Source organism: Erythrolamprus reginae, chromosome 1, assembly GCF_031021105.1.
Source record: "Erythrolamprus reginae isolate rEryReg1 chromosome 1, rEryReg1.hap1, whole genome shotgun sequence".
Taxonomy (NCBI): domain Eukaryota; kingdom Metazoa; phylum Chordata; class Lepidosauria; order Squamata; family Dipsadidae; genus Erythrolamprus; species Erythrolamprus reginae.
This window is the reverse complement of record NC_091950.1, coordinates 395,571,322-395,598,181: the sequence shown is the minus strand read 5'-3', so window position 1 is coordinate 395,598,181 and position 26,860 is coordinate 395,571,322. Positions and strand designations below refer to the sequence as shown.

At 41.8% G+C, this 26,860-nt stretch overlaps 1 protein-coding gene across 1 annotated transcript in view; it reads right to left on the bottom strand.

Annotated features, from left to right (window-relative positions):
- The window catches only part of PITPNM3 (PITPNM family member 3), a 239,530-nt gene that overhangs the window by 64,821 nt on the left and 147,849 nt on the right, over positions 1-26,860 (bottom strand). Inside the window, exons 4-5 of the mRNA XM_070735034.1 lie at positions 18,028-18,075; positions 3,020-3,096 (exon numbers count right to left, since the gene is read on the bottom strand). Coding sequence (XP_070591135.1) covers positions 3,020-3,096; positions 18,028-18,075 — 125 coding nt within the window. The remainder of the gene's footprint in view (positions 1-3,019; positions 3,097-18,027; positions 18,076-26,860) is intronic.

Sequence of the window (26,860 nt, the reverse complement as noted above, 5' to 3'; positions counted from 1 at the left end):
ATTTTCGGCTGGCCCTGCCAATGCCACCCCTCCCCTCCCAGGAGTCTCCATGGGGCCCATTTTGGATGCCAGGTAAGTACAGGGCTCGCGCAGAGGCTCTGGGAGGGCGTTTCCAGCCTCCTGAGGGCCTCAGGAGAGGAGGCAGTTTTTGCCCTCCCTAGGCTCCAAGAAAGCCCTTTGGAGCCTAGGGAGGGCGAAAAACGGGCCTACCAGAAGTCTGGAAACAGGCCATTTCCAGCCTCCAAAGGCTTCGGGGAGGCCTGCTAGGCCCAAAACGGGGCGCAAAGGGGAGGTGTCATACGCATATGTGCAGGGCATGGGGGAGCATTGAATTCCGAGTCCTTGGAAAGGGGCGGCATAGAAATCTAATAAATATTATTATTATTATTATTATTATTATTATTATTATTATTATTATTATGTCAATACAACTCAGCAAACGAGATCACTATGCTGGATTTCGTATTTCATCACCAGTCGGGCGCTTTCCAAGCACCTAGGACTGCGTGATGTAGTGGCGAATTATGTTTGCCGATCCCAGTAAAGCAGCCTTTTGCAATTGACAGATGGAGATTTTGTCAATTCTAATGGTTTTCAAATGTCCGCTGAGATCCCCTGGTACTGCGCCCAGCGTGCCAAGTACCACGGGGACCACTTTCACTGGCTTATGCCAGAGTCGTTGCAGCTCAATTTTTAGATCTTCGTATTTCACTAATTTCTCTAGCTGCTTCTCCTCAATTCTGCTGTCCCCTGGGATTGCAATGTCGATGATTCATACTTTATTTTTCTCCACAATCAGGATGTCTGGTGTGTTATGCTTCAGAATTCGGTCAGTCTGAAGTCTGAAGTCCCACAGTAGTTTTGCTTGCTTATTTTCGACCACTTTTTCGGGCTTATGATCCCACCAGTTCTTTGCCACTGGTAAATGGTAATTCCGACACAAGTTCCAGTGGATCATCTGTGCCACAGCATCATGTCTATGCTTGTATTATTATTATTATTATTATTATTATTATTATTATTATTATTATTATTATTATTATTAATGTGGGTATGTGCTATTGTGTGCAAGCAAGCGCTTTTGGCAACCAAGGAAAAAATGTTTGTTCTATACAATGATGAAAAATTGAAAACCCCTGATATTTTATTAATATTGCACTCTACAGTAGAATTCAATAAAGTTACTGCTCTGGGATAGAAGCTGTTTTTCAGCTTATTTGTCCTTGTTTTTATTGCCCTGTACCATCTGCCGGATAGTAATAGTTCAAAAAAAGGGTTCCCAGGATGCGATGGATCTTTAATAACATTTTGAACTTTCTTATGGTAGCGGGAGTTATAGAGCTCTTCCAAAGAGGGGAGAAGGCAATCAATGATCCTCTGGGCAGTGATATTAACCCTCTGGAGCGCTGTGCTATCTGCAGTGAAGGGCTACCACAGTGTGGGCGTAGCTTATGCAGGACGCCCTGCATTTTCTTTCAACATCTTTCAGTGCAAATTGGGTGCTCTGAGTTGGAGCTCCATTTTCACTACCCCACTACGTTCCCCCATCCCGCCCATCCGGGAAGTAGCCCACCCCTGCCTATCTGCCACTGTGCAATTGGCAAACCATACATAGATGCAGTAAATTAAAATACTCTCTACGGTGCAGTGGTAGAAGGTCGTCATATATCAGGAATCAGTAGTCCTAGATCAGTGGCCCCCCAACATTTTGGGCACCAGAGTTTCATGGAGAAAGATTTTCCACAGATGAGAAGCCGTGTGGTTTTGTGGGCTGCCTGCATCCTGCAGATGGTTTCGCTTGTTTGCGCAGCCAGTTGCTGGTCCGTGCACTGAGGGTTGGGGACCATTGTCCTAAATTATTCACCGGCTCTCACCCAAGAGAAAGCAGAGGGAGGAAAATATGATCACTGCAGAGAGTAATTTATTATTTCCTAGTGCATTTTGCCATATTAGGAAAAAGCTCAAGTCTGCAGATTAAAAGATAATTTGAAACCGTCATTAATCTTTTTATTGTGTGCTTCCTAGAATCGCTTTTTTATGAGATAGATGGTTTTATGAATATGATTGATTGATAAATAAAACGTTTAAAATTAAAAATAACAAAGCCATGGATGTCTCTCGGCTCTGCTTTTTCAAATCCCAATACATGGATGAAGGATGTGATTTACAGTAGTTAGCTAAATAACAGCCCAGCAAATGTAATTTTGGAGTCAAAGACAGTTTTGACTTGCTAAGGAGAAAAAAAAAAGATTTTCTCCCTGTTGCATTACAAGAGATTTTGGAGCATGTTTGTAGCAAAATCCTAGGAGTCACTTGAGTGAGGTGGGAAGGGGGGGAGGAGTGGCTATTATAGCCAGGGAGAGCCTTGGCCTACGTAGACTCGTTGCTCCAGAGATTGCGGGTTGCGAGACCCTCGTCTGGGTCCCGTCGACTAAGCAATGTCATTTGGCGAGACCTAGGAGAAGAGCCTTCTCTGTGGCGGCCCCGACCCTCTGGAACCAGCTCCCCCCAGATATCAAAGTTGCCCCCACCCTCCTTGCCTTTCGCAAGCTCCTTAAAACCCACCTCTGTCGTCAGGCATGGGGGAATTGAAATTTCCCTTCCCCCTAGGCTTATAGAATTTATACATGGTATGCTTGTATGTATGAGTGGTTTTTTAAATTGGGGTTTTTTAGATTGTTTTTAATATTAGATTTGTTTACATTGTCTTTTTATATTGTTGTTAGCCGCCCCAAGTCTTCGGAGAGGGGCGGCATACAAATCTAATAAATAAATAAAAAAATAAAAAATAAAAATGTATAAAAATATGATGATTAAAATAAACATTCTTAAAATCTGAGTACTGTATTGCTATAGATCAATGGTGTCCAACTTTAGTAACTTTAAGACCTGTGGACTTCAATTACCAGAAACCCCCTGACGATATTCTGGGAGTTGAAGTCAACAGGTCTTAAAATTGTCATAGGCAGACACCCTTGCTGTAGATGCAGAAGTTGTTTGAAGTGTGGTAGTAATTCACCTCAGTGTCCTCATGGATTTCAATACTGCCCTGTGCAGGATAGCAATGTTTCCTCATAGAGGCTCTGTACAACTCTCCTGAAAGACAAAAGAAGAGGAATATTACCTTTGTGCTTTTCAATATCCCAATTACCGTTATTGACCTGAATCTTCAGCCAAGACCTAAACAGATATGGTTTGGTAATTTTGCCACCTCAGCTATCAAATTGAGTGTACTTCAAGGGAAGCCATTTCCAGTCAACAGTAATTATTCTGTCTGGTCCTCAACCAATTTCTTGAAGAAGAAAAAAACCCCTCCAACAACAACTGGAAAATGCTACTGGTTATTGAGTGGAAGACGTTCTTTGGCTATTTATGAGTTCCTACATTATGGAACAGTGTTTTATTTATCCATTAAATATATATCCTATCTTTTCTCCAGGAGTTCAAGGTAGTATGCATAGCAGTTTCTCACTTAATTTTTATCCTCACTAGCCACGAAGTAGGTTAGAAAGAATGACCAGCCAAAAGTCAAGCAATGAACTTAGCCAAATGCAGTCTGAACTTGGACTTCCCTTGCTTTGATAATACTGTATTGCTGTTAACCATCTTTCTTCACAATCATCTGAAAGCATCAGTTGTCACCAGTTCAATTTATGACCAAAAGTGGCCATAGCGTTGTATAGAAAAATAGAGGTCTGATGGCAGAAAAAGACCTCATGGTCCATCTAGTCTGCCCTTATACTATTTTCTGTATTTTATCTTAGGATGGATATATGTTTATCCCAGGCATGTTTAAATTCAGTTACTGTGGATTTATCTACCACGTCTGCTGGAAGTTTGTTCCAAGGATCTACTACTCTTTCAGAAAAATAATATTTTTTCATGTTGTTTTTCATCTTTCCCCCAACTAACTTCAGATTGTGTCCCCTTGTTCTTGTGTTCACTTTCCTATTAAAAACACTTCCCTCCAGGGAAAATATTTGTTTGATTATTTCAAACCAGCAAATGACCTTACTTCTTATTGTTAGTTATGTTCCTCCAGGACTTTCTGCCCTCTACCATCACCTGGAGTCCATTTAAGCTCATGCAGGCTGCTTCAGTGACTCCATCCAGCCACCTCATTCTCTATTATCCCCTTCTTAATTTTTGCCCTCAATCTATCCCAGCATCAATTCTTCTCCAGTGAATCCTTCCTTTTCATTAGGTGGCCAAAGCATTTGAGTCTGACCTTACTTAGTTCGTGAAGATGTTGAATAAAATAGGAGAGTTGTGATCTGTGGCATCCCACAACCTAAGGAGCAAACTCTCCTCAACCAGCCATGGTTGAGTCCCAAGGAAAGAAGATAACTATTATAAAATAGTACCCTACCATAAAATGAGACCCCAACCTCTAGAATTAGTCCCAGAGAATATTATAGAGAACAGTATCTAAAGCTGCTAAGAAATCAAGGAGCACAAGGATGGATGCACCACCTCCATCCTGAGTTTACTTACAGGAAATCTATAACCTTAACTAAGTCTGTCTCCAATACTAAATCCCATCCTGAAACTCAACTCAATACAGATAATCTGCTTCCTCCAGAGTTCGCATCAACTGCCCACCAAGTGCAGTTTTCAACAACCTTTCTTGAAAAGAGATAACTTAGTTAAAATCATTGGGTTCAAATATGGCCTATTGAGGAGGGGGTGCACCTTGGTACAGACTTCAGAGGAGAATCAGAACTGCAGAAAAAACAATCGCTGCCAACCTGCCTTCCATTGAGGACCTGTATACTGCACGAGTCAAAAAGAGGGCGGGGAAAATATTTACTGACCCCTCACATCCTGGACACAAATTGTTTCAACTCCTACCCTCAAAACGTCGCTACAGAGCACTGCACACCAAGACAACTAGACACAAGAACAGTTTTTCCCCGAACGCCATCACTCTACTAAACAAATAATTCCCTCAACACTGTCAGACTTTCTACTAAATCTGCACTTCTATTTTACTAGTTTTTCTCATCATTCCTATCACCCATTTCCTCCCATGTTGACTGTATGACTGTAACTTGTTGCTTATATCCTAACATTTTTATTAATATTGCTTCTTCATTGCTTATTTGACCCCTATGACAATCATTAAGTGACGTACCACATGATTCTTGACAAATGTATATTTTATGTACGCTGAGAGTATATGCACCAAGACAAATTCCTTGTGTGTCCAATGGCACTTGGCCAATAAAAAAATCTATCTATCTATCTATCTATCTATCTATCTATCTATCTATCTATCTATCTATCTATCTATCTATCTATCTATTGCTTTCTTCAAGGAAGGTATGCCAACCCTTCCTCGGAAATGCTGACACCATAGAAACCATTCAGTCCTCGGAGAAGGATGGCATATAAATCCAATTAAATAAATAATCCTAGCCCAATAGTGCTAACATGGAAAAAATGAAAAAAACAAATAAAATGGGTTATGGATAGAAAAATATTAAAAGAAAAACAATACACTCAAATTCTAGAAAAAGAATTGCAAATCTTTTTTAGAATAAATAAAACTGATGAGATAACACCACAAATATTATGGGATACAGCTAAGGCTTATATTTGTGGTTTAACTATATCTTATATTGCCAGGAGAAATAAGGGGGGGAAAGCCGAACTTGGATAATTAAAACAAAGAGAGGCAGAATTACAAATAAATCCCAAAAATAAAAAAGCTAAAGAAAAATTATATTAAACATAGCATCAATCTGAATGAACAAGAAGAAGTTGCAGAAAAAATTAAAGCGACTAAACAAGTTCATTTTGAACAGTCTAATAAATCGGGCCGATGGCTCGTATATAAATTGAGAAAACAAAAAGAAAAAAATACATAGATAAATTGGTTGACAAACAAGGAAATGCTAAATACAGTAAAGAAGAAAAGAAAAATATAGCATTAGAATTCTATAAAAAGCTATATGCACATGAAGAGGTAGGAAAGGAGAAAATGGAAAGATATATAGAATCGGTAAATATAAAGACATTAACAGAGGAACAACAACAAGAGTTAGATAAACCAATAACAATAACAGAGTTGCAGACAACTGTAAAACAACAACAAAAAAATAAAGCTCTCGGCCTGGATGGTTTACCAGCCAAATTATATAAAGAAGAAAATAAATAAATAAATAAATAAATTCATAGATCCCTTCCGTGGCTGCTTTCAAACCTGGGAGGATCCTCCGTTCAATAATTTGGTGGCTAAACTGAAAGCACAGAGAAAGAACCCTGTACATTTATTCACTGGCTCAAACACGTTATAAGACTGGGCTTTAGCTTCCCTGGCCAGATCTTCCCATTGTAGTTGATCTCTTTATTCACCAAGTAGCCAGCTCTGAAGATGTTTCTGCCACTTCTATCCCTCCCTACCCAGGAGACTGGGTCACTCTGAATAGAGCTTTCTGTCTGATCCCTTAGGTATTTCTCGATGATTCAAACAAAAGTTAGATTTTTTTAAAAATGTAGATTATGTCCTTTTTAAAAATCAGTCTACAAATGTGACAAATATTTCATTCATTCATTCATTCATTCATTCATTCATTCATTCATTCATTCATTTTGTCCAATATACAACAACACACAATGACGGTTATAGAGGTTATACTCGAGTAAAATATATTAGAGAAAGAATAGAAGTGAAAATTTAGGAATAGAATATATCAATTAGACTATTAGAGAATAGAAGGATAACATGAGAGTAGTATAAGAAGATTAGAATAGAAGAATATGATATATGGGATATAGGAGAGACAATAGAACAGGGGAGGGAGGCACACTAGTGCACTTATGCACGCCCCTTACTGACCTCTTAGGAATCTGGAGAGGTCAACTGTGGATAGTCTGAGGGTAAAATGTTGTGGGTTAGGGGAAGATACTACAGAGTCCGGTAATGAGTTCCATGCTTCGACAACTCGATTACTAAAGTCGTATTTTTTACAGTCCAATTTGGAATGGTTAATATTAAGCTTGTATCTGTTGTGTGCTGTTGTGTTGTTGTGGTTGAAGCTGAAGTAGTTGTTGACAGGCAGGACGTTGCAGCATATGATCTTGTGGGCAATACTCATGTTGTGATTCAGCCTGAGGCTGCTCAGGGACCAGCTGTGCCTCTGCTGGCTCCATGCCCGGAGGAGGATGACAGCGCAGAGGAGGGGGCTGAACAGTCGGACGGGGGAGAGGAAAGTTAGGAATGGGATGAAGGCGATCAGCATGAGAGCCCCGGGGGGGGGGGGGGAGCTCTCCCCAGCCAGTAGCTTGGGAGTCATTAGGTGATGACGCACAAGCTGTCATTGACATGAGACAGCGACGTTCAGAGCAACGAAAGGAGCAGTTAAAGAGATATTTTCACCATTGAAGTAGAAACAGCTGGGTTTGGGTGTGGTACTCATCAGCAGGGTTTAAAAGGCAGGCAAGCCCTTTAAGCCATGTGGAGTGTTATCAGCTTGGCGTGGCGTTATCCTGTCTTGTTTCTCGGCGTCTCTGTTCCTGGCTTGTGGCCCAGCAGCTTTGGAAGATCCGTGGGAGGTATAGGTCTGCTATCTACAGCCTTGGCTTGGCAGCAAGAATTCTGTATTGCTGCATGGACTTTTGGCCTTCGTGAATATATTTGAAGATACAGCATTTTCCTGTTTGTAAGGACATTTTCTGTTACCTGTGTTTTTGTTGGATTTTATAAAACTGCCTTTGCCTTTTACCAGTGTGTCTGGCTTCTCTTTTTGGGTTGGTATTGGCTTCTGGAGTGACCCAGATAGAACAACTTAGATCGTGTTTAAGGAGTCGTAGTTGTAAGCTTTCTAGACCCAGGATTGTAAGTCTAGTTTCGTAGATAAACTCAAATTGTCCCAGATACATTTGGCAGTGTAATCAAAGAAAACCATTGAAAAGGGCTAGTACATGGGTGGGGAGCAGGAGTGTAAAGAAAACAGAAAAAATTCATTACCTGCTGAAATGAAGCTGATTATATGACAAATTACGTTTTTCTATTTGCAAGAAAAGCTTTAATGAGGAAAAATTATAACCGAGGCTTAGCAGGACACAAAAGAACTTCTCAGGTGAGCTTTCAGATTTTTACCAGTTTTCCCTGGCAATCTTATTTATACTGCTATTACTGCAATTCATGCTAATTACATCATTAAGCAAACTATGGGAACAAAAGAGGTAAAAATCAAATCTTGCACAGAAGGTGACATTCAGCATACATAATGGCTCACTATTCAAACAGCAAGGGGTAGGTGGGTGGGTGTTGATTGGATGTATAATTTAACAATATAGATTTGAGAAAACTCTGCATGAGAATTGGACATATTTTGAAACAACTTAGAAACAGCAAGATAGAAAATCCTATCCACCAAGAACGCTCCTATCTATATTTACCACCAAGAATCTTGTGACATTTTGGAATCTAACCCACAGACTATGATCACAACGCTCATGGATTTGGAAAAGTTGATGATGTGTCAAATCTGTTACTCTTTAAAATGGCATAATACAGTGATGGCGAACCTATGGAACTGGTGCCACAGGTGGCACACGGAGCCATATCTGCTGGCACGCGAGCCATTAATAATAATAATAATAATAATAATAATAATAATAATAATAATAATAATTTATTAGATTTGTATGCCTCCCCTCTCCGAAGACTCGAGCCGGCTCACAACACAATAGCAATACAATATAGATACAAATCTAATGTTAAAAAATTGAAAAACACTAATTTAAAAATACAATAATACCTCGTCTTACGAACCTAATTGGTTCCAGGGGGAGGTTCGTAAGACGAAAAGTTTGTAAGATGAAACATTGTTTCCCACAGGAAACAATGTAAAATCAATTAATCCGTGCAACGAAACCCCCCCCCCCCGCAAAAAACCGCCGCCGCCCGGCTGTCACCTTTTGAAACAGCCGGGGGGCTTCTTAGCGTCCTCCTGAACTTCCGGGTTTGGCGTTCTGGAGGCCGCCGAGAAGCCCCCTGGCTGTTTTAAAAGGTGACAGCCGGGCGGCAGGGCTTCTCGGCGGCCTCCCGAATGCCGAACCCGGAAGTTCGGCAAAAGTTCAGGTTAGGGAGGCCGCTGGGAAGCCCCGCCGCCCGGCTGTCACCTTTTAAAACAGCCGGGGGGCTTCCCAGCGTCGTCCTGAACCCGAACGCCAAACCCAAACTTCCAGGTTCGGCGTTCGGGAGGCCGCAGAGAAGCCCCCCGGCTGTTTTAAAAGGTGACAGCCAGGCGGCGGGGCTTCCCAGCGGCCTCCCGAACCTGAGCTTCGCGGCGGCGGTGAGTTCGTAAGAAGGAAAAAGTTTGTAAGAAGAGGCAAAAAAATTCTGAACCCCGGGTTCGTATCTTGGGTTATTCATAAGACGAGGGGTTCGTATCATAAGGTACCACTGTACATTATAAAAACTTATCTACTACACAGTCATACACACTCAGTCCAACTAAATAGAAACATAATAAACATAATAATTAGGAGTGCCCCCACCCTCCTTGCCTTTCGCAAACTTTTGAAAACTCATCTATGTCGCCGGGCATGGAGGAATTGATCTATCCTTAGCTGCCTTTGATTTTATGGATGGTGTGCTTGGGCTGTATGACTGTTTTAATAGGGTTTTTTTAAAGACTGTTTTAACATTGGATTTGTATATGATGTTTTATTGTTGTGAGCCAGTCCGAGTCCTCGGAGAGGAGCAGCATACAAATCTAATAAATTATTATTAATTATTATTATTAATAAACATAATAAGGTCAGCAAAAAAGGAGGGGGGAGATTAATCCCCCCACTCCTGGCGGCAAAGGTGAGTCTTCAACATTTTACGGAAGGCGAGGTTGCCCTAATTCAGTTCCAACGTGCATGTATGTGCCAGCCAGCTGATTTTTGGCTCACACAGAGGATCTGGGAAGGCATTTTTGGCTTTCAGAGAGCCTCCAAGGGGATGGGGAAGGGCGTTTTTATGCTCTCCATGCTCTAGGGAAGCCTTTGGAACCTGGGAGGGCAAAAGCCTACTGGGTCCACCAGAAGTTGGGAAACAGGCCATTTCCGGCCTCCAGAGAGCCTCTGGGCGGCAGGGGAAGCTGTTTTCGCCCTCCCCAGGCATTGAATTATGGGTGTGGGCACTCACACATGCATGATAATGCATGCACATGCTCTTTCGGCACCTGAGGAAAAAACGGTTCGCCATCACTGGCATAATACTTCTGTTTTACCGCTATCTCTCCTGAAATTGCTTTGCAATTCTATCCAGATGAGTTCTACAGTATGAAAATTTGAAGGGGGGGGGGAGCACCAAAAGTTTTGGAAAGCCAAGCCTAGGGTAAGACAGACTCTTGAAGGGGCATGGGGCAGGGTTCCTCATAGGAGAACATCTATGCTTGTCTAAAGTCCCTATCCGCATTATCAATATATTTTGGGGATGTGTTGAATTAAGGAGTGATGTTATGAACTCCAACTGAAGATTGAGCTGTAGAGATCCCTTAAAATTGCCTTGTTTGAAAAGTACATATTAATACTAACATTGCCCAGTTCTTCATCAAGTAGGGGAAAGATCTCATTCGTTTTTGCAAATTAGAAGAATCTGCTTGGTTAATCTAGCCTCCATGAATATCATGTTATAAAAAAAACAGCCATAGCCCTGTATTTATTTATTTTATTTATTTTATTTATTGGATTTGTATGCCGCCCCTCTCCGGAGACTCAGGGCGGCTAACAGCAACAATAAAACCGTGTACAATAGTAATCTAATACTAAAAACGATTAAAAACCCATTAATATAAAAACCAAACATACATTCATACATACATACCATGCATAGAATTGTAAAGGCCTAGGGGGAAAGAGGATCTCAATTCCCCCATGCTTGACGGCAGAGGTGGGTTTTAAGTAGCTTACGAAAGGCAAGGAGGGTGGGGGCAATTCTAATCTCTGGGGGGAGCTGGTTCCAGAGGGCCGGGGCCGCCACAGAGAAGGCTCATCCCCTGGGTCCCGCCAAGCGACATTGTTTAGTTGACGGGACCCGGAGAAGATCCACTCTGTGGGACCTAACTGGTCGCTGGGATTCGTGCAGCAGAAGGCGGTCCCTGAGATAATCTAGTCCGGTGCCATGAAGGGCTTTATAGGTCATAACCAACACTTTGAATTGTGACCGGAAACTGATTGGCAACCAATGCAGACTGCGGAGTGTTGGTGTAACATGGGTTTATTTGGGAAAGCCCATGATTGCTCTCGCAGCTGCATTCTGCACGATCTGAAGTTTCTGAACATTTTTCAAAGGTAGCCCCATGTAGAGAGCGTTACAGTAGTCGAACCTCGAGGTGATGAGGGCATGAGTGACTGTGAGCAGTGACTCCCGGTCCAAGTAGGGTCGCAACTGGTACACAAGGCGAACCTGGGCAAATGCCCCCCTCGCCACAGTATCCTCTTTTGTCCATGTAGCCAGCTAACAACCCTCAGAGAAACCCACACAAGCAGGGTATGAGAGCAGTAACGTCTTCAAGTATTCTTCACTAAAATATGTCTCTGGTACTAGATCATGACTGGCAGTTACTGACAGCTCTTTCTGCTATGAATACAAATGTCAAGGAGGAGGCTATTTCTGCTATGAATATCGAGTAGGTGGCTATTACTACATATTGTGCAGTGAATTACATAAATTGCACACTGTATGAAAAAAGTTCCTTTTTTCTTACATCCTTTATTCAGGTTCACTACATAAATTCAATCAATTCAATCAAGGTGGAATATTTAGTCCAAGGTACAACTTGCTCTATCAGAGAGCTAAGTTTGCCCTAATGTCCAGTTGCAACCGTTTTTGGTGCTCCTTATCTCATTTCTGTCAAAAAAAGAGCTAATCCCTACATTGACTTCCTGAAAGAATCTAAACAATCAGATAAGCATTATCATGCATACTACAATATGCAACCAATGGATTAAATGTGTTTACTTGTCCTTAGCCTGTCCAAAAGACCAGATGATTAAATAGCAGGGCCATTAAAAAAGGGATTATATATGCTGAGTCAGAAAGTGGAGATTAAAATTAATATTACAGGGTGAAATTAGACACTTCAACTTCTAATGCAACTATAGATGACCAAGCATTCTATTAATAACATTACATGGAAACATAGAAGACTGACGGCAGAAAAAGACCTCATGGTCCATCTAGTCTGCCCTTATACTATTTCCTGTATTTTATCTTAGGACGGATATATGTTTATCCCAGGCATGTTTAAATTCAGCTACTGTGGATTTACCAACCACGTCTGCTGGAAGTTTGTTCCAAATATCTACTACTCTTTCAGTAAAATAATATTTTCTCATGTTGCTTTTGATCTTTCCCCCAACTAACCTCAGATTGTGTCCCCTTGTTCTTGTGTTCACTTTCCTATTAAAAACACTTCCCTCCTGAACCTTATTTAACCCTTTAACATATTTAAATGTTTCGATCATGTCCCCACTTTTCCTTCTGTCCTCCAGACTATACAGATTGAGTTCATGAAGTCTTTCCTGATACGTTTTATGCTTAAGACCTTCCACTATTCTTGTAGCCGATCCTTGGACCCGTTCAATTGTGTCAATATCTTTTTGTAGGTGAGGTCTCCAGAACTGAACGCAGTATTCCAAATGTGGTCTCACCAGCGCTCTATATAAGGGGATCACAATCTCCCTCTTCCTGCTTGTTATTACCAGAAAAGATCCATATCAGAGAAGAATTGTAAGAAGCTTAGAGTCACTTGGCTATAAAAGTTGAATAGTTGAATGAATGAAAGATGTAAGATGGTGAGAGGTAGCATACTTCCATTATTGAAGAGGCTTTTTAGGAGTGACAAAGGCAACAAAATTGTCCTATGGGGTTCTGCCTCAATAAAATTATCCAGTTATCTGGATGAATTTTAATTAAGTAAAAGCAAGGGGATCCATGGAAGAAAAGGTAAACAGCCATTCACTCTCTGATTAAATGAGACTAATCTGTGCTACAAAGCAAAGAATAAACCAATGCCCAACATAAAAAACTGTTCAGACTCTAATGCATTCCCCTATTTTACATTATCTGGAAGGAACAATTTAGTGTTGGCTATGAATATTTGCTGAAAAAGAAGATTAAAACTAGAAAGCTCCTTCCTACAGAAATAAAGATGCCATAAAACCTCATAGAAGTTATTCTTTTTTTAAAAAAAATACTCTTTTATTGCAGTTGAAACTGTATTCAACTATACCACCCAATTGTTGGAAATGTAATCATATACAAGGGATATTCTACCACATGTGGTAGACTTGCCCCAGTGCAAAGAAATACTGTACTAGAAATTATTCTTAAGACGATATATGTTTTGATCACTAAGGGGATTCTTGTTTGTAACTTTTAGAAAATAAGGCTGTATTGTAGGGATTGTGTAAACCAAATATTAGCTATGCTTTAGGATATACACAGAGACAGTTATCTGAAAAAGCATGGTGAAGATTTGCCCAGAGACAGTGAGTCATACAATGGCCATGAACTTTTCACACAGTAAGAAAAAACCCTCAACAGCGCTCCTGGCACGAGATAACACACTGACGGTGTGATTGGCTGGCAGCTCAGCTACCGATAGGTGCATAAAGTGAGAAGTTAACAGCCTATCATAAGCTGTAGATGATACCTTTTATAACCAATTAGAAGCTTAATAGAAATAACCTATGAACAGTTAGGTATCTAGAAGCCTTATTTTTGCATATAGAAATAGCCTATGATAACTTGCGTATTCAAAAGTTTTATTATTAGCCTATAGATTTGAAAAACCTTATATTTGTAGCCTATAAGAAACGTATATTAGGAGAAATTAGACTTGTATTTAGCCAATAGAAAATTACTAGCTGAAACCCCTTCATTTGCATATGAAGGGTATAAAAAGCACACCTGTAAACAATAAAGCTTTGTCACTTTACCCAGACCATTGACTCCGTGTTTCATTGGTAAGCACTAGTAATGGTTTCAGGATCGGGCCTCGTAAAGTGAACCATCACAGGGTTGTCGAGACCCCCGTCCACCGGGGATCGCGTCTCTGTATATTATATGTACTGTATTCGTTTATATTGTTTCCTATTGCTAAATAGACAACTCTTAACATTTATATGAGAACTGTATTTGAAACAAATATAAGATTATATGAGTGCATAAAAGATATATAGTACAGTGGTACCTCTACTTAAGAACACCTCTACTTAAGAACTTTTCTAGATAAGAACCAGGTGTTGCCTCTTCCTAAGAACCATTTTCTACTTAAGATCCTGAGCCTAGAAAAATTTCCCAGGAAATTTGAGAGCGGCACAAAGGCCCAGACAGTTTCCTGACATTCCCCCTTTAATCCTGGCCATCTCAGGCTTTTCTGGGCTGCCAGAGGAGCCTTTAGGTGGCGCTTAAGGAGGCTTTGGCAGTCCAGAGTGAACGAAGCATTTTCCTTTCTCTGAGCGCTTGGAGAGGGAATAAACCTCTGTCAGCCCCCAGAGAAAAAAACGCTCCCTTCGCTCTGGGCAGCGACTGTCCTCCTTCTCTTCTTCCTCCTCCTCCTCCCACCCAAATTCCGACCTTTTATTTCTTTCCTAATAGGTTTGCACGCATTATTTGCTTTTACATTGATTCCTATGGGAAAAATTGCTTCTACTTACAAACTTCCCCCCCCAAAAAAAATCCCAATTGAGACTAATATATGCACAGAGGCGATGGGGCAATGTGTGTGCTGCATAAAAATTCATGTTGTATAGTTCAGCTCTACAGTCCTTAAAGAAGTGGTCTGGAACCATGCATGTATTCACTCTGCCCTTTTGTTATTTCCTACTTCGCTCATTCTGTGTGGAAAACCGGGGTGGCGCAGCAGGTAGAGTGCTGTACTGCAGGCCACTGAAGCTGACTATAGATCTGAAGGTCAGCGGTTCAAATCTCATCACCGGCTCAAGGTTGACTCAGCCTTCCATCCTTCCGATGTGGGTAAAATGAGGAGCTGGATTGTGGGGGCAATAGGCTGGCTCTCTTAAAAAGTGCTATTGCTAACATGTTGTAAGCCACCCTGAGTTTAAGGAGAAGGGCGGCATAAAAATCAATCAATCAATCAATCAATCAATCAAATAAATAAATAAATAACATCTACTAGGGAATAAGAGATACCTGGCATTGTACAATTCAGCTTCATGGAAATACTGGACCCTAAGAGATATTTTCATTATTCTGGTTCAGAGACCTCTAATTAAAGGAACTCTTGACTCACTGTTTCATAGCAAAAATAACTTGCAATCTGAAGAACATCTTTCAAAAACTAGTTTCAGTAGGCCCAAGGGATTGCGGCCGAAACATTTTTCTCTGCCATCTTTGAAGTACAAATTACATTTTGAGAGCCGTCCCTCCCGTTTGAAAATCAGTTATTAGAGAATGCGGGAGTGATAGGATTTCTGTTTAAGGAATTTGAACTGTTTTCATTCCAGATCATATCACTTCCCAACTACAGAGTAGAATGTTTTCTGGAGGAATGCTCAGGAGGCAGTTCCTCTCCGTTTTGTTTATACCAATAAAAATATTCAACAAGAGGAGCTTTTAAAGGCATTTGAACAAAAATGCTGGTGATCAGAAGAGATTGCTTTTTTCCGTACAGGAGGCAGTGTGAACAAAAAATAGCCTGTTTTTCTTGAGATACGCTCAAGTTTAGATTGTGTTTTCAACAGCATAAACATCTGTAAGCTACCTAGCATGGCCCCTGGTAGGATGGATTAGCACACAAGTTTAGTAAATAAACAAAGCAACTCAGATAACCCTTAGCATGGCAGCTACTAATACAAAAAGGATTTGCCAAGGGAACGTTTTAATGCTTCTTTGAAACATGCATTTCTACAATATGCTATACTTACCAAGTTTTGGGAGAAAGCAGCGGATTACATAAATATGATTGTGCAACAAAAACTAAAATTTTCAGAGAATGTGTCAGCTATATGTCTTGATAGACGAATTTGGCTACCTCCATTGAGGACATGTGAAAGGCAAAAATAAGGAGGGTTCTTCTTCAGAGAAGGATATGGGTCATTTCATGAACCTATCAAGTATTTATTGGCCTGACTCATGCAATATAATAAGTAAGATATGATAGCATAGGTCATTTTGTATGAAGACAACCAATTGTAATTCATTTAATGAATCACAATTAAACAAGCCATATTTTAAGGCAATATGTAAGTCCAGTCATTGCATATGAGAAGGATAAAGATCGCTTGCTATCCTTGCTTACATTTGGCATAGAGTAGCAAGAGATGAATACAATAGAATAGAATAGAATTCTCCATTGGCCAAGTGTGACTGGACACATAAGTAGTGATGGGCAAACCCAATGGTGTTCGGGTTCGGCAAGTTCGGATGAACTTCACGCAAAATTCGGCCGAACCCGAACTGAAACTGAACCCGAACAGGGAATCCCACCAAGAGATTCCGGGGGCGGAGCTTTGACATCACATATACCGGCAGGTTGCTAAGGACGCCAAGGTGATCACTTCCTGGATTCCATGGAATCCAGGAAGTTATCACCTTGGCGTCCTTAGCAACCTGCCGGTGACGTCAAGGCTCCGCCCCCGGAATCTCTTTGTGGGAGGGATTCCCCAGCTCCTTCAAAGGGAGGTCTTCACGTAAAAATAAACATTGTTATTTTTACGAAAAAGGACGCCGCAGCGGCGCTGCAAGCAAAGGACGGTCCTTTCACGTAAAAATAAACAGAAAGTGATCACCTTGGCGTCCTTAGCAACCTGCCAGTGACGTAAAAATAAACAGGAAGTGATCACCTTGGCGTCCTTAGCAACCTGCCGGTGACGTCCAAGCTCCGAATGCTGAACGCGACCCCGAACTTTGCCCGAAGTTTCAAAAAATTTCGGGTTCGTTTTCGGCATACCGAACACTGCAAAATTCAGTATGGACCCGAATTGTGTGGGTTCGGTTAGCCCATCACTACACACAAGTAATTTGTCTTGGTGCATATGCTCTCAGTGTGCATAAAAGAAAAGATAACATTTGTCAAGAACCGTGAGGTACAACACTTCATGATTGTCATAGGGTACATATAGCAATCAGGAAACAATCAATATTAATATAAATGGTAAGGATTCAAGCAAGTCATACAATCATAAGTGAGAGGAGATGGGTGATAGGAATGAGGAGGAGACTAATAGTAATAGTAATGCAGCCTTACTGAATAGTTTGACAGTGGTGAGGGAATTATTTGTTTAGCAGAGTGATGGCGTTTGGGTTTCCCCCCCCCCCCTTGCGTCTAGTTGTCTTGATGTGCAGTGCTCTATAGCATCGTTCTGAGGGTAGGAGTTGAAACAGTTTATGTCCAGGATGTGAAGGTTCATTAATGGCTGAGAAAGCTTATGCTGCCTACTGTAAAAGGCTGCAGAAGGGCAGAGTCCGTAAGTAGTTCTGGAGTTTGCGGAGAGGGGCGGCATATAAATCCAATAAACCTAAAATGACAGATGTGTTTATCTTTCATCCCTGAAGAATTTGCCAAGATGCCGTATTTGATCACAGCAACTAAGTACATTCAGACTCACACGGGAATGAAAAATTGGGCCTCAACACCTGAATAATCTCTTTCAGATCTTAAATGCCAACATCTGAGAAAATGCCATCTCTGTAAAAGGAGAGAAGGAAAAGAAGAGACACCTCCCATTTTCATATCCCCATAAAAAGTTGTCAGTTTTTATGCCATCTGTTGCACTGTTGCTAGCTGTTTATAATAACAAATCTGTTACAGAGAAATAAACTTATGCATGGCTGCTGGCATATGCTTCCTATTAGCAAATGAACACACAAGTATTTTAAACTAGAAAAGGATTGAGATCCTTTTTTTTTTTGCAAAAGAAAAGAAAAGGCCATACAAGGGGGCAATATATTTTAATGAGTATCAGGGCAGAGTCAAAGTTGTCTATTGTTTGTATTTTTATACTGTACAATAAACTTTAAATATAGAAGTACATTTTAAAAACTCCAGGACTCACGTTGTTTTTCATGCAGAACACCAGATGAGCAAAAAGTGGGGTCTTCACCTGCGAAAGACAGGAACAGAGGTGTTAGATTTTATTCATAAGTACAGTGGTCCCTCTACTTAAGAACGCCTCTACTTAAGAACTTTTCTAGATAAGAACCGGGTGTTCAAGATATTTTTGCCTCATCTTAAGAACCATTTTCTACTTAAGAACCCGAGCCCGGAAAAATTTCCCAGGAAATTTGAGAGCGGCATGAAGGCCCGGCCAGTTTCCTGCCATTCCCTCTTTAATTCTGGCCATCGGGCTTTTCTGGGTTGCAGAGGAGCTTTTCAGTGGTGCTTAAGGAGGCTTTGGCAGTCCAGACCAAACAAAGCATTTTTCTTTCTCTGGGTGCTTGCAGAGGGAATAAACCTCTGCCAGCACCCAGAGAAAAGAAATGCCCCCTTTGCTCTGGGCAGCAATTGTCCTTCTCCTCTTCTTCCTCCTCCTCCTCCCACCCAAATTCCGAGCTTTTATTTCTTTCCTACTGGGTTTGCATGCATTATTTGCTTTTACATTGATTCCTATGGGAAAAATTGCTTCTACTTTACAAACTTTTCTATTTAAGAACCTGGTTACGGAACAAATTAAGTTCTTAAGTAGAGGTACCACTGTACCTGTGTTTTCTATAGACATTCAATTGTTAGATCACCCATCAGTATCCAACCCCAAGACACAAAATTCATCCATTCAGCTCACATTAAAGATGGACCATTGTGGCTTCCTCTAATTTCATCTATCTATCCTCCATCTCTGCTTCCTTTCAGCAACAGCAATATATGGATAATGGCTTTAAAATTATGTTTACTTTTCTGGCATAACTACAATAGGTTTTACAGTGAACCAAGGGCAAGCACAGGAAAACATTTCTGCTTCTTCTCTCCTGATGTTAGAATTCAGGGTGCATTATAGAGCTTGTTGGACTCAGCTATGATATCTGAACTAACAGTAAGAGGAGTTGCTTTCCACCATGTCTAATTAAATGTAATCCAGACACAACCCACATTCTGTAAAGCAGCGTTTCCCAACCGGTGTGCCGCGGCACACTGGTGTGCCGCGAGACATGGCCAGGTGTGCCGCCAAGCTTCAGCTGGGCGGGGCGCTGCCGGTACTTCCGTCCTGGGGCTCCCGCTTGCAGCTGTCTCCTGCTCGATGCCGCGGTTTTCGGCGCTCTCCTGCTGGGCCCCAAAGAAGGAAGGCAGGAAGGAGAGCTCCATTCTTCGCACCTTTTCCCCGCCTTCTTTCTTTGGGGCCCAGCAGGAGAGCGCCGAAAACCGCGGCATCGAGCAGGAGCCGGGGGACAGCTGCGAGCGGGAGCCCCAGGACGGAAGTACCGGCAGCGCCCCGCCCAGCTGGAGCTCCTCTTTCGTCGACGGCAAGTGTCCGATGGGAGCGGGGGGTGGGGGTGGCCGCAGCGGCCGCAGGCAGTCGGGGGAGATGGCGGCGGCGAGAGGGATCACTCTCTCTCTCTCTCTCAGCTGACTGCAAGTGGGAGCCCTGACGGTGGCGGTTGGACGTTCTGCTGGACGTCGTACATGCTGGCGCTGCGTGCCTGGCATATACGGTGTCCAGCACCACGTCCAGCTGCCGCCGTCAGGGCTCCCGCTTGCAGTCAGCTGAGAGAGAGAGAGAAAGAGACATATAAGAGGCAGAGAGAGAGAGAAAGAGAGACATAGCAAGAGAGGCAGAGAAAGAGAGACAGAGCAAGAAAGAGACAGCAAGAGAGGCAGAGAAAGAGAGATAGAGAAAGAGAGAGAGAAAGAGAGACATAGCAAGAGAGGCAGAGAGAGAGAAAAAGAAAGAGAGACATAGCAAGAGAAAAAGAGAGACTTAGCAAGAGAGGCACAGAGAGAGAGAGAGAGAGAAAGAGAAAGAAAGAGAGATAGCAAGAGAGGCAAAGAGAAAGAAAGAGACATATAGCAAGACAGTGAAAGAGAGAGAGAGCAAGAGAGAGAAAAAAGCAAGAAAGAGATAGCAAGAGAGACAGAGAGAGAGAGCAAGGGAGAGAGAAAGACATAGAGGAAGGGAAGGAGGGAGAGAGAAAGAGAGCAAAAAAGAGAGGAAGAAAGAAAGAAAGAGGGATGGAGAGAGAGAATGAAGGGAAGGAAGGAAAAGAGAGAAAGAGGGAGAAATAGAGCGAAAGGGAGGAAGAGAGAGGGTTTTTTTTGTCCAAACTTTTCTTTAGCCCGCCCCCCCCCCCCCTTTCAGTGTTCCCCAGGATTTTGAAAATACGAATAATGTGCCGCGGCTCAAAAAAGGACCTTGGAATACTAATATCGAATGACCTAAGTGCTAAAGCCCACTGCAACAATATCGCCAAAAAAGCCTCTAAAGTTGTCAACCTGATCCTACGCAGCTTCTGCTCAGGCAACCTCACCCTACTCACAAGAGCCTACAAAACTTTTGCCAGACCTATCCTAGACTACTGCTCATCTGTCTGGAGCCCATCCCACATCTCAGACATCAACACCCTTGAAAATGTCCAAAGATATTTCACCAGAAGAGCCCTTCACTCCTCCACTCGAAACAGAATATCCTACGAAAATAGACTAATAATCCTAGGCTTAGAAAGCCTAGAACTACGACGCCTAAAACATGATCTGAGCATTGCCCACAAGATCATATGCTGCAATGTCTTACCAGTCAATGACTACTTCAGCTTCAACCGCAATAACACGAGAGCACGCAACAGATTCAAACTTAATACGAACCGCGCCAAACTTGACTGTAAAAAATATGATTTCAACAATCGAGTTATCGAAGCTTGGAACTCACTACCGGACTCAATTGTGTCAACCCCTAACCCCCAACACTTCTCCCTTAGACTCTCCACAATTGACCTCTCCAGGTTCCTAAGAGGCCAGTAAGGGGCGTACATAAGTGCACTGGTGTTCCTTTCGTCCCCTGTCCAATTGTCTTTCCTTTTTTTTCACCTATCTTATATGTTCTCTTCCTTTCATATATCCTCTCCTCTAAGTTCACCTTCACCCTCTTTTTATATTATCACATGTCTATTTTCTTCCTATATATTTATGTATTGGACAAATGAATAAATAAAATAAATAAATAAAACACCAATCCTTAACTAGTAGATCTTTAAAAAACACACACAGAAAATAGGATGATTAATGGTATCAGTCACAATGGCACTTCTCCATATAGAAACAGCATATCACTGAACACCAATTTATAAACGATGTGGATTAAGAGTGTGTTATTTCCTGAAATTTCTTGGGTTTTTTTATAGCAAGACTAGAAAAGTAAACAGAGTGCACAAATACAGAAATAAACAAAACAATGAAATACAAAAGACAATAAATTACAAAACAACCCCCAAATTAAACCTGGAAAGAAGGGAGGAGGGAGAATTCCAAATATACCAATATAAAACATATAATATGTGTACTGTATATATTAAGCATATAGAAAACATTGCTTATCAGAACATCTCATTGTAATAATATATGAAAGAATAAAAGTTACCCACACTATTGTAAAATATAAAATGTGAATCATAAAAGAACATAGTTTCATTTTCCAGATTTCCAAAAGCTGTAATTAATAGCTGGAATAGTACCACTATTCAAATTTCTCCAGCAACCCACCTAGTCCTTCTGCAGCCCAATGTATTTAGAGAAGCTGCCAAATATTTGCAGGAGGGGAAAATTCTAGTGCTTTTCACTGTTGTATTCCAGAAGCTATTACTTAAGATACACTACCTCTGATTTAGTATAAAGATTTCTGGGCACTTATGGCACACCCCTCTGTCCAGTCCCCCTTTAAAATAATCAGAACTGGTACCACGAGATCATATGCTGCAACGTCCTGCCTGTCAGCGACTACTTCAGCTTCAGTCACAACAACACAAGAGCACACAACAGATTGAAACTTAATATTAACCACTCCAAACTTGTCTGTAAAAAATATGACTTCAGTAACCGAGTTGTCGATGCGTGGAACTAATTACCGGACTCCATAGTGTCATTTATTCATTTATTTATTTATTGCATTTATATGCCGCCCCTCTCCGAAGACTCGGGGCGGCTAACAGCAATCATAAAACAGTGTACCATAGTAATCCAATACTAAAAACGAATTAAAAACCCCTTAATATAAAAAACCATACATACATACAAACATACCATGCATAAAATTGTAAAAGGCCTAGGAGGAAAAGTCATCCCCAAACCCCCAACACTTTACCCTTAGATTATCCACAGTTGACCTATCCAGATTCCTAAGAGGTCAGTAAGGGGCGAGTACAAGTGCACTAGAGTGCCTTCCGTCCCCTGTCCTATTGCTCTCCTATATCTCCTATACCTTTCTTCTATTCCTATATCTCTTCTTCTATTCTTTCATTGATATGTTCTATTACTAAATCTTCTTTTCTATTATTTCTTAGATATATTTTACTATGAGTATCTCCTCTATAACCTTCATCTTGTATTTTACTATGTGTATATATATATATATATACCCACTAAAACCCTCATTGTGTATTGGACTAACTAACTAACTAACTAAATAAATAAATAAATAAATTTTGGAAGCAAACTCCCCAGCTTAACCATGCACTAATATTGCTACCATACTCTGCTCTGTCATAATATGCAACGTATTGTTGAGTGCCTTGCTCTACATTGATATAGAATATTTATTTTCCAAATGAAATATTTGGGTCCATTAAATTAAAAAGGGTTTCATTTCCCCCCCGAAATGACAATTTAAAAACTGCAATGCAAATATTGCAGAAGATTCCATGAAAACACAAACATTCAAACTGAAAAGCAGATTGAACACTAAAGCAAATTAACTATGTTCAGGGGATTACAAAGGCTTTCCGCATAAGTATTTGTGGCAACTGCAGCAAGCTGGGAGGAAATGGAGGTTTCCAAGAGGGATTAATTTAGTTATCTGTGAAAAGTACACTATCCCCAGGATGCCTTACAGATACACTCTCACTCCAGTGGTTAGTTTGCTATCGGTTTGCACTGGTTCGGGAGAACCAGTGGCGGCAATTTGGCTAAGGTTGGCAAAATGGTAGCGGTGTTCAGCCACACCCCTGAACTGGTTGCCAGTTGCCAATTAGGTCCCACAGAGTTGGCCTTCTCCGGGTCCCGTCAACCAAACAATGTCGTTTGGCGGGACCCTGGGGAAGAGCCTTCTCTGTGGTGGCCCCGGCCCTCTGGAACCAACTCCCCCCAGAGATTAGAATAGCTCCCACCCTTCTTGCCTTTCGCAAGCTTCTTAAACCCCACCTGTGTCGTCAGGCGTGGGGGAATTAAGATATTCTTTCCCCCTCGGCTTCCACAATTTATGTATGGTACGTTTGTATGTATGATTGGTTTTTAAAATAAGGGTTTTTAGCTTTTTAGTATTGGATTGTCACACGTTGTTTTTATTACTGTTGTTAGCCGCCCCGAGTCTACGGAGAGGGGCGGCATACAAATCCAATAAAATGAAATGAATGCTCGCCCTGTCGACTATCCACTCAGTCACTCCTCACCTCCCGGGCGGCTTACCTGCCTAAGCTTCCTTCCCATGTGGTAACTGCCCTGTGCCCCAACTGGGCTGCCTCCTCCTGCCTCCAGGTAAATCTTGCAAACCCCCCCCCCCAATCCCAACTGAGCTTGTGTGGCTGGCTAAGCCACCATGGCCCAGTACGGCTCCATTCCAGAACACATTGCCTACAACCTAGCTGACTGCGGGCTCCCCACCGTCCCAACTGGACTCATGACCTTACCTTCTTCCCACACCTGGTGGCAGAGAGGAAGCCATGCCAGTGCTCACGAGGAATGTTGTTGTTAAGGAGGGCTGCTCCTTGGCCCCAGCCATGCGTTTTCAAGCCCAGGCTATTGCAAATAGCTTTTCACTCCAAGCAGGCCAGGCCTGAAAATGCATGGCTAGAGCCGAGGAGCGTGCCTCCTTAACAACCTCTAAAACTGCTCCAAGCCTCAATTCTTGATGGGCACTGAAATAGAATAGTATATATAGTAGCTTATCTATCTTTTTTTGTGCCTGTGTGTAATATGTATGTACACATGTGGCATACATACATGCAGTAAGTTTTTACTGCCACGCTGTGGGTGTGGCTTATTTTGTGGGTGTGGCTTTCCCGCCATGTGACCACGTGGGAGTGGCTTGAATGATCATCATCGTTCAAGTGAACTGTTAAGTCCTCGACTTACAGCCTCACCAGTGTCACTCGCTGGTGTTCTGGTTTCTGGTAGAAATTTAGCAATTACAAATAACTCTTATTAAATGCATCATTTCGTGAATAAAGAAACTCCATTTATTTCTCTGCTCTCCTTTTATTCAAACACATTCCATACAGCACTCGGTCCGTTATCTCTCTTCAAACTACATGTCTCACATTCCTCCTTCTGCTTCACTTAAACAAGATTTATTTTCCTAACCGCATAACTTTGAATAAACAGTAGCACTGACTGATAACAATACAAAACACTTTGGCTTACTTTAGGATGGCAAAAACACATCCATTTTTCCTTTCGGCAACGTTGAAACTCCACCCTTCTTCTCCACTGACCCCGACATGCCAAATACATCACTACAATATTTAACCCATTCCTCTCCTTAATATCTTCTTCCAGACCTCTGCTCTCTACGTTTTTGGACCCTTCTGAATTCAGGGTTAACCCAGTGAGCGTCTGATTCTCCCTCATTAGATCCTGAACTCATAGCCCCATCCTGTGGCTGGCCTCCCACCTGTTCTACTACCTGTAACCCCGGGCCCCCCACTACTTCATAAACACTATCTGAATCCGAGTCCTCAATATCTTCATCATCCTCCAACTGATCAGGAGTATGTACAACACCTGGGGTGACAATTTGCTTTGCGTTTCCCACCCTCTATTTCCTGAGTCACACCCCCCCCCACCTCAGGCTGGGTAGCTAGATGAACGGGTGCTGAACAGCTGTTGAGAAAAGATGGGGGGAGAAAAGGACCCCCGCAACTCCTGCCGGTGCTGGCCTCCATGTTGCTTTCCAAGGAGGAGGACAGGAGGAGGGGATTTAAAAATATCGGAAAGCCGAGGGAGAGTCACAGGGTCATTATTGCCACACAATGCCTTTTCATCTCAGCTGCGGGTGGAGTGGGAGCTTCGCAAGGGGAAAAAGTTCTGTGTTAGCAAAACCTTCAGAACAGAAGGATTTAGGGGTAGTGATTTCTGACAGTCTCAAAATGGGTGAACAGTGCAGTCAGGCGGTAGGGAAAGCAAGTAGGATGCTTGGCTGCATAGCTAGAGGTATAAGAAGCAGGAAGAGGGAGATTGTGATCCCGCTATATAGAGTGCTGGTGAGACCACATTTGGAGTACTGTGTTCAGTTCTGGAGACCTCACCTACAAAAAGATATTGACAAAATTGAACGGGTCCAAAGATCGGCTACAAGAATGGTGGAAGGTCTTAAGCATAAAAAGTATCAGGAAAGACTTAATGAACTCAAGCTGTATAGTCTGAAGGACAGAAGGAAAAGGGGGGACATGATCGAAACATTTAAATATGTTAAAGGGTTAAATAAGGTCCAGGAGGGAAGTGTTTTTAATAGGAAAGTGAACACAAGAACAAGGGGACACAATCTGAAGTTAGTTGGGGGAAAGATCAAAAGCAACATGAGAAAATATTATTTTACTGAAAGAGTAGTAGATATTTGGAACAAACTTCCAGCAGACGTGGTTGGTAAATCCACAGTAACTGAATTTAAACATGCCTGGGATAAACATATATCCATCCTAAGATAAAATACAGAAAGTAGTATAAGGGCAGACTAGATGGATCATGACGTCTTTTTCTACCGTCAGTCTTCTATGTTTCTAAAAGGGGAGGGGGGGAAAAAGAGAGCCAAGCTGAGACTGGTAGTCCAGGAAGTGACTGCCACTGGTCATCTGGAGTTCATTTCCGCTGGTGGAACTGCGTTCCACCCCGTCCTGCCTGCTGCCCACCCCTGCATACGTAGGATTAAATAGTATATTTTGGATGTTCAGTAGTAGTAAATAGACAGGAAATTGTATTTTGTGGAGGCCTTTGAGGCGAGGAGAGACCAGGCACTCTAACCCTAATCCTTACTCTTGAAATGAGTGGTGTCAAGTTGGCCACATCCACCCAGTCACATGTTCACCAAGCCACTCCCACAAAGTCACATGACCACAAAGCCGCTCCCACACAGTCATGACTGCCAAACCACTCTCACTCAATCACATATCCACAAAGCCATGCCCACCGTCATACAATCGTCAAACCACACCCACAAAATAAGCCATGCCCACAGAACAGGTAGTAAAAAAAAATAGAACCCACCCTTGTCTCACTCCTACCTGTAAATTGCACTAGAATGAATTCTGCTAGAATTTCCAGCTGCTTTAATCTTCTAGGAAGCAATATTTTAAAATGAGCTATAATGGCTTGTAATCCTTTAGAATGACTGAGCAATAATTCAAGGCAGCATAAACGTAAAGACTATTGATCATAATTAATTGGCCTTTCAAATTCAGATTAACCAAAATAATCAACCAGATTTTCACATAAATCTTAAAGATCATGAGACCAGATGTCCTTCATTATTTCCAGTACAGTGTTCTCTCGATTTTCGCAGGGGTTGCGTTCCGAGACCGCCCGCGAAAGTCGAATTTCCGCAAAGTAGAGATGCGGAAGTAAATACACCACTTTTGGCTATGGACAGTATCACAAGCCATCCCGTAACACTTTAAACCCCTAAATTACCACTTCCCATTCCGTTAACAACCATTTACTCACCATTATTACTGGTGCTCACCATTGAATAAGACATT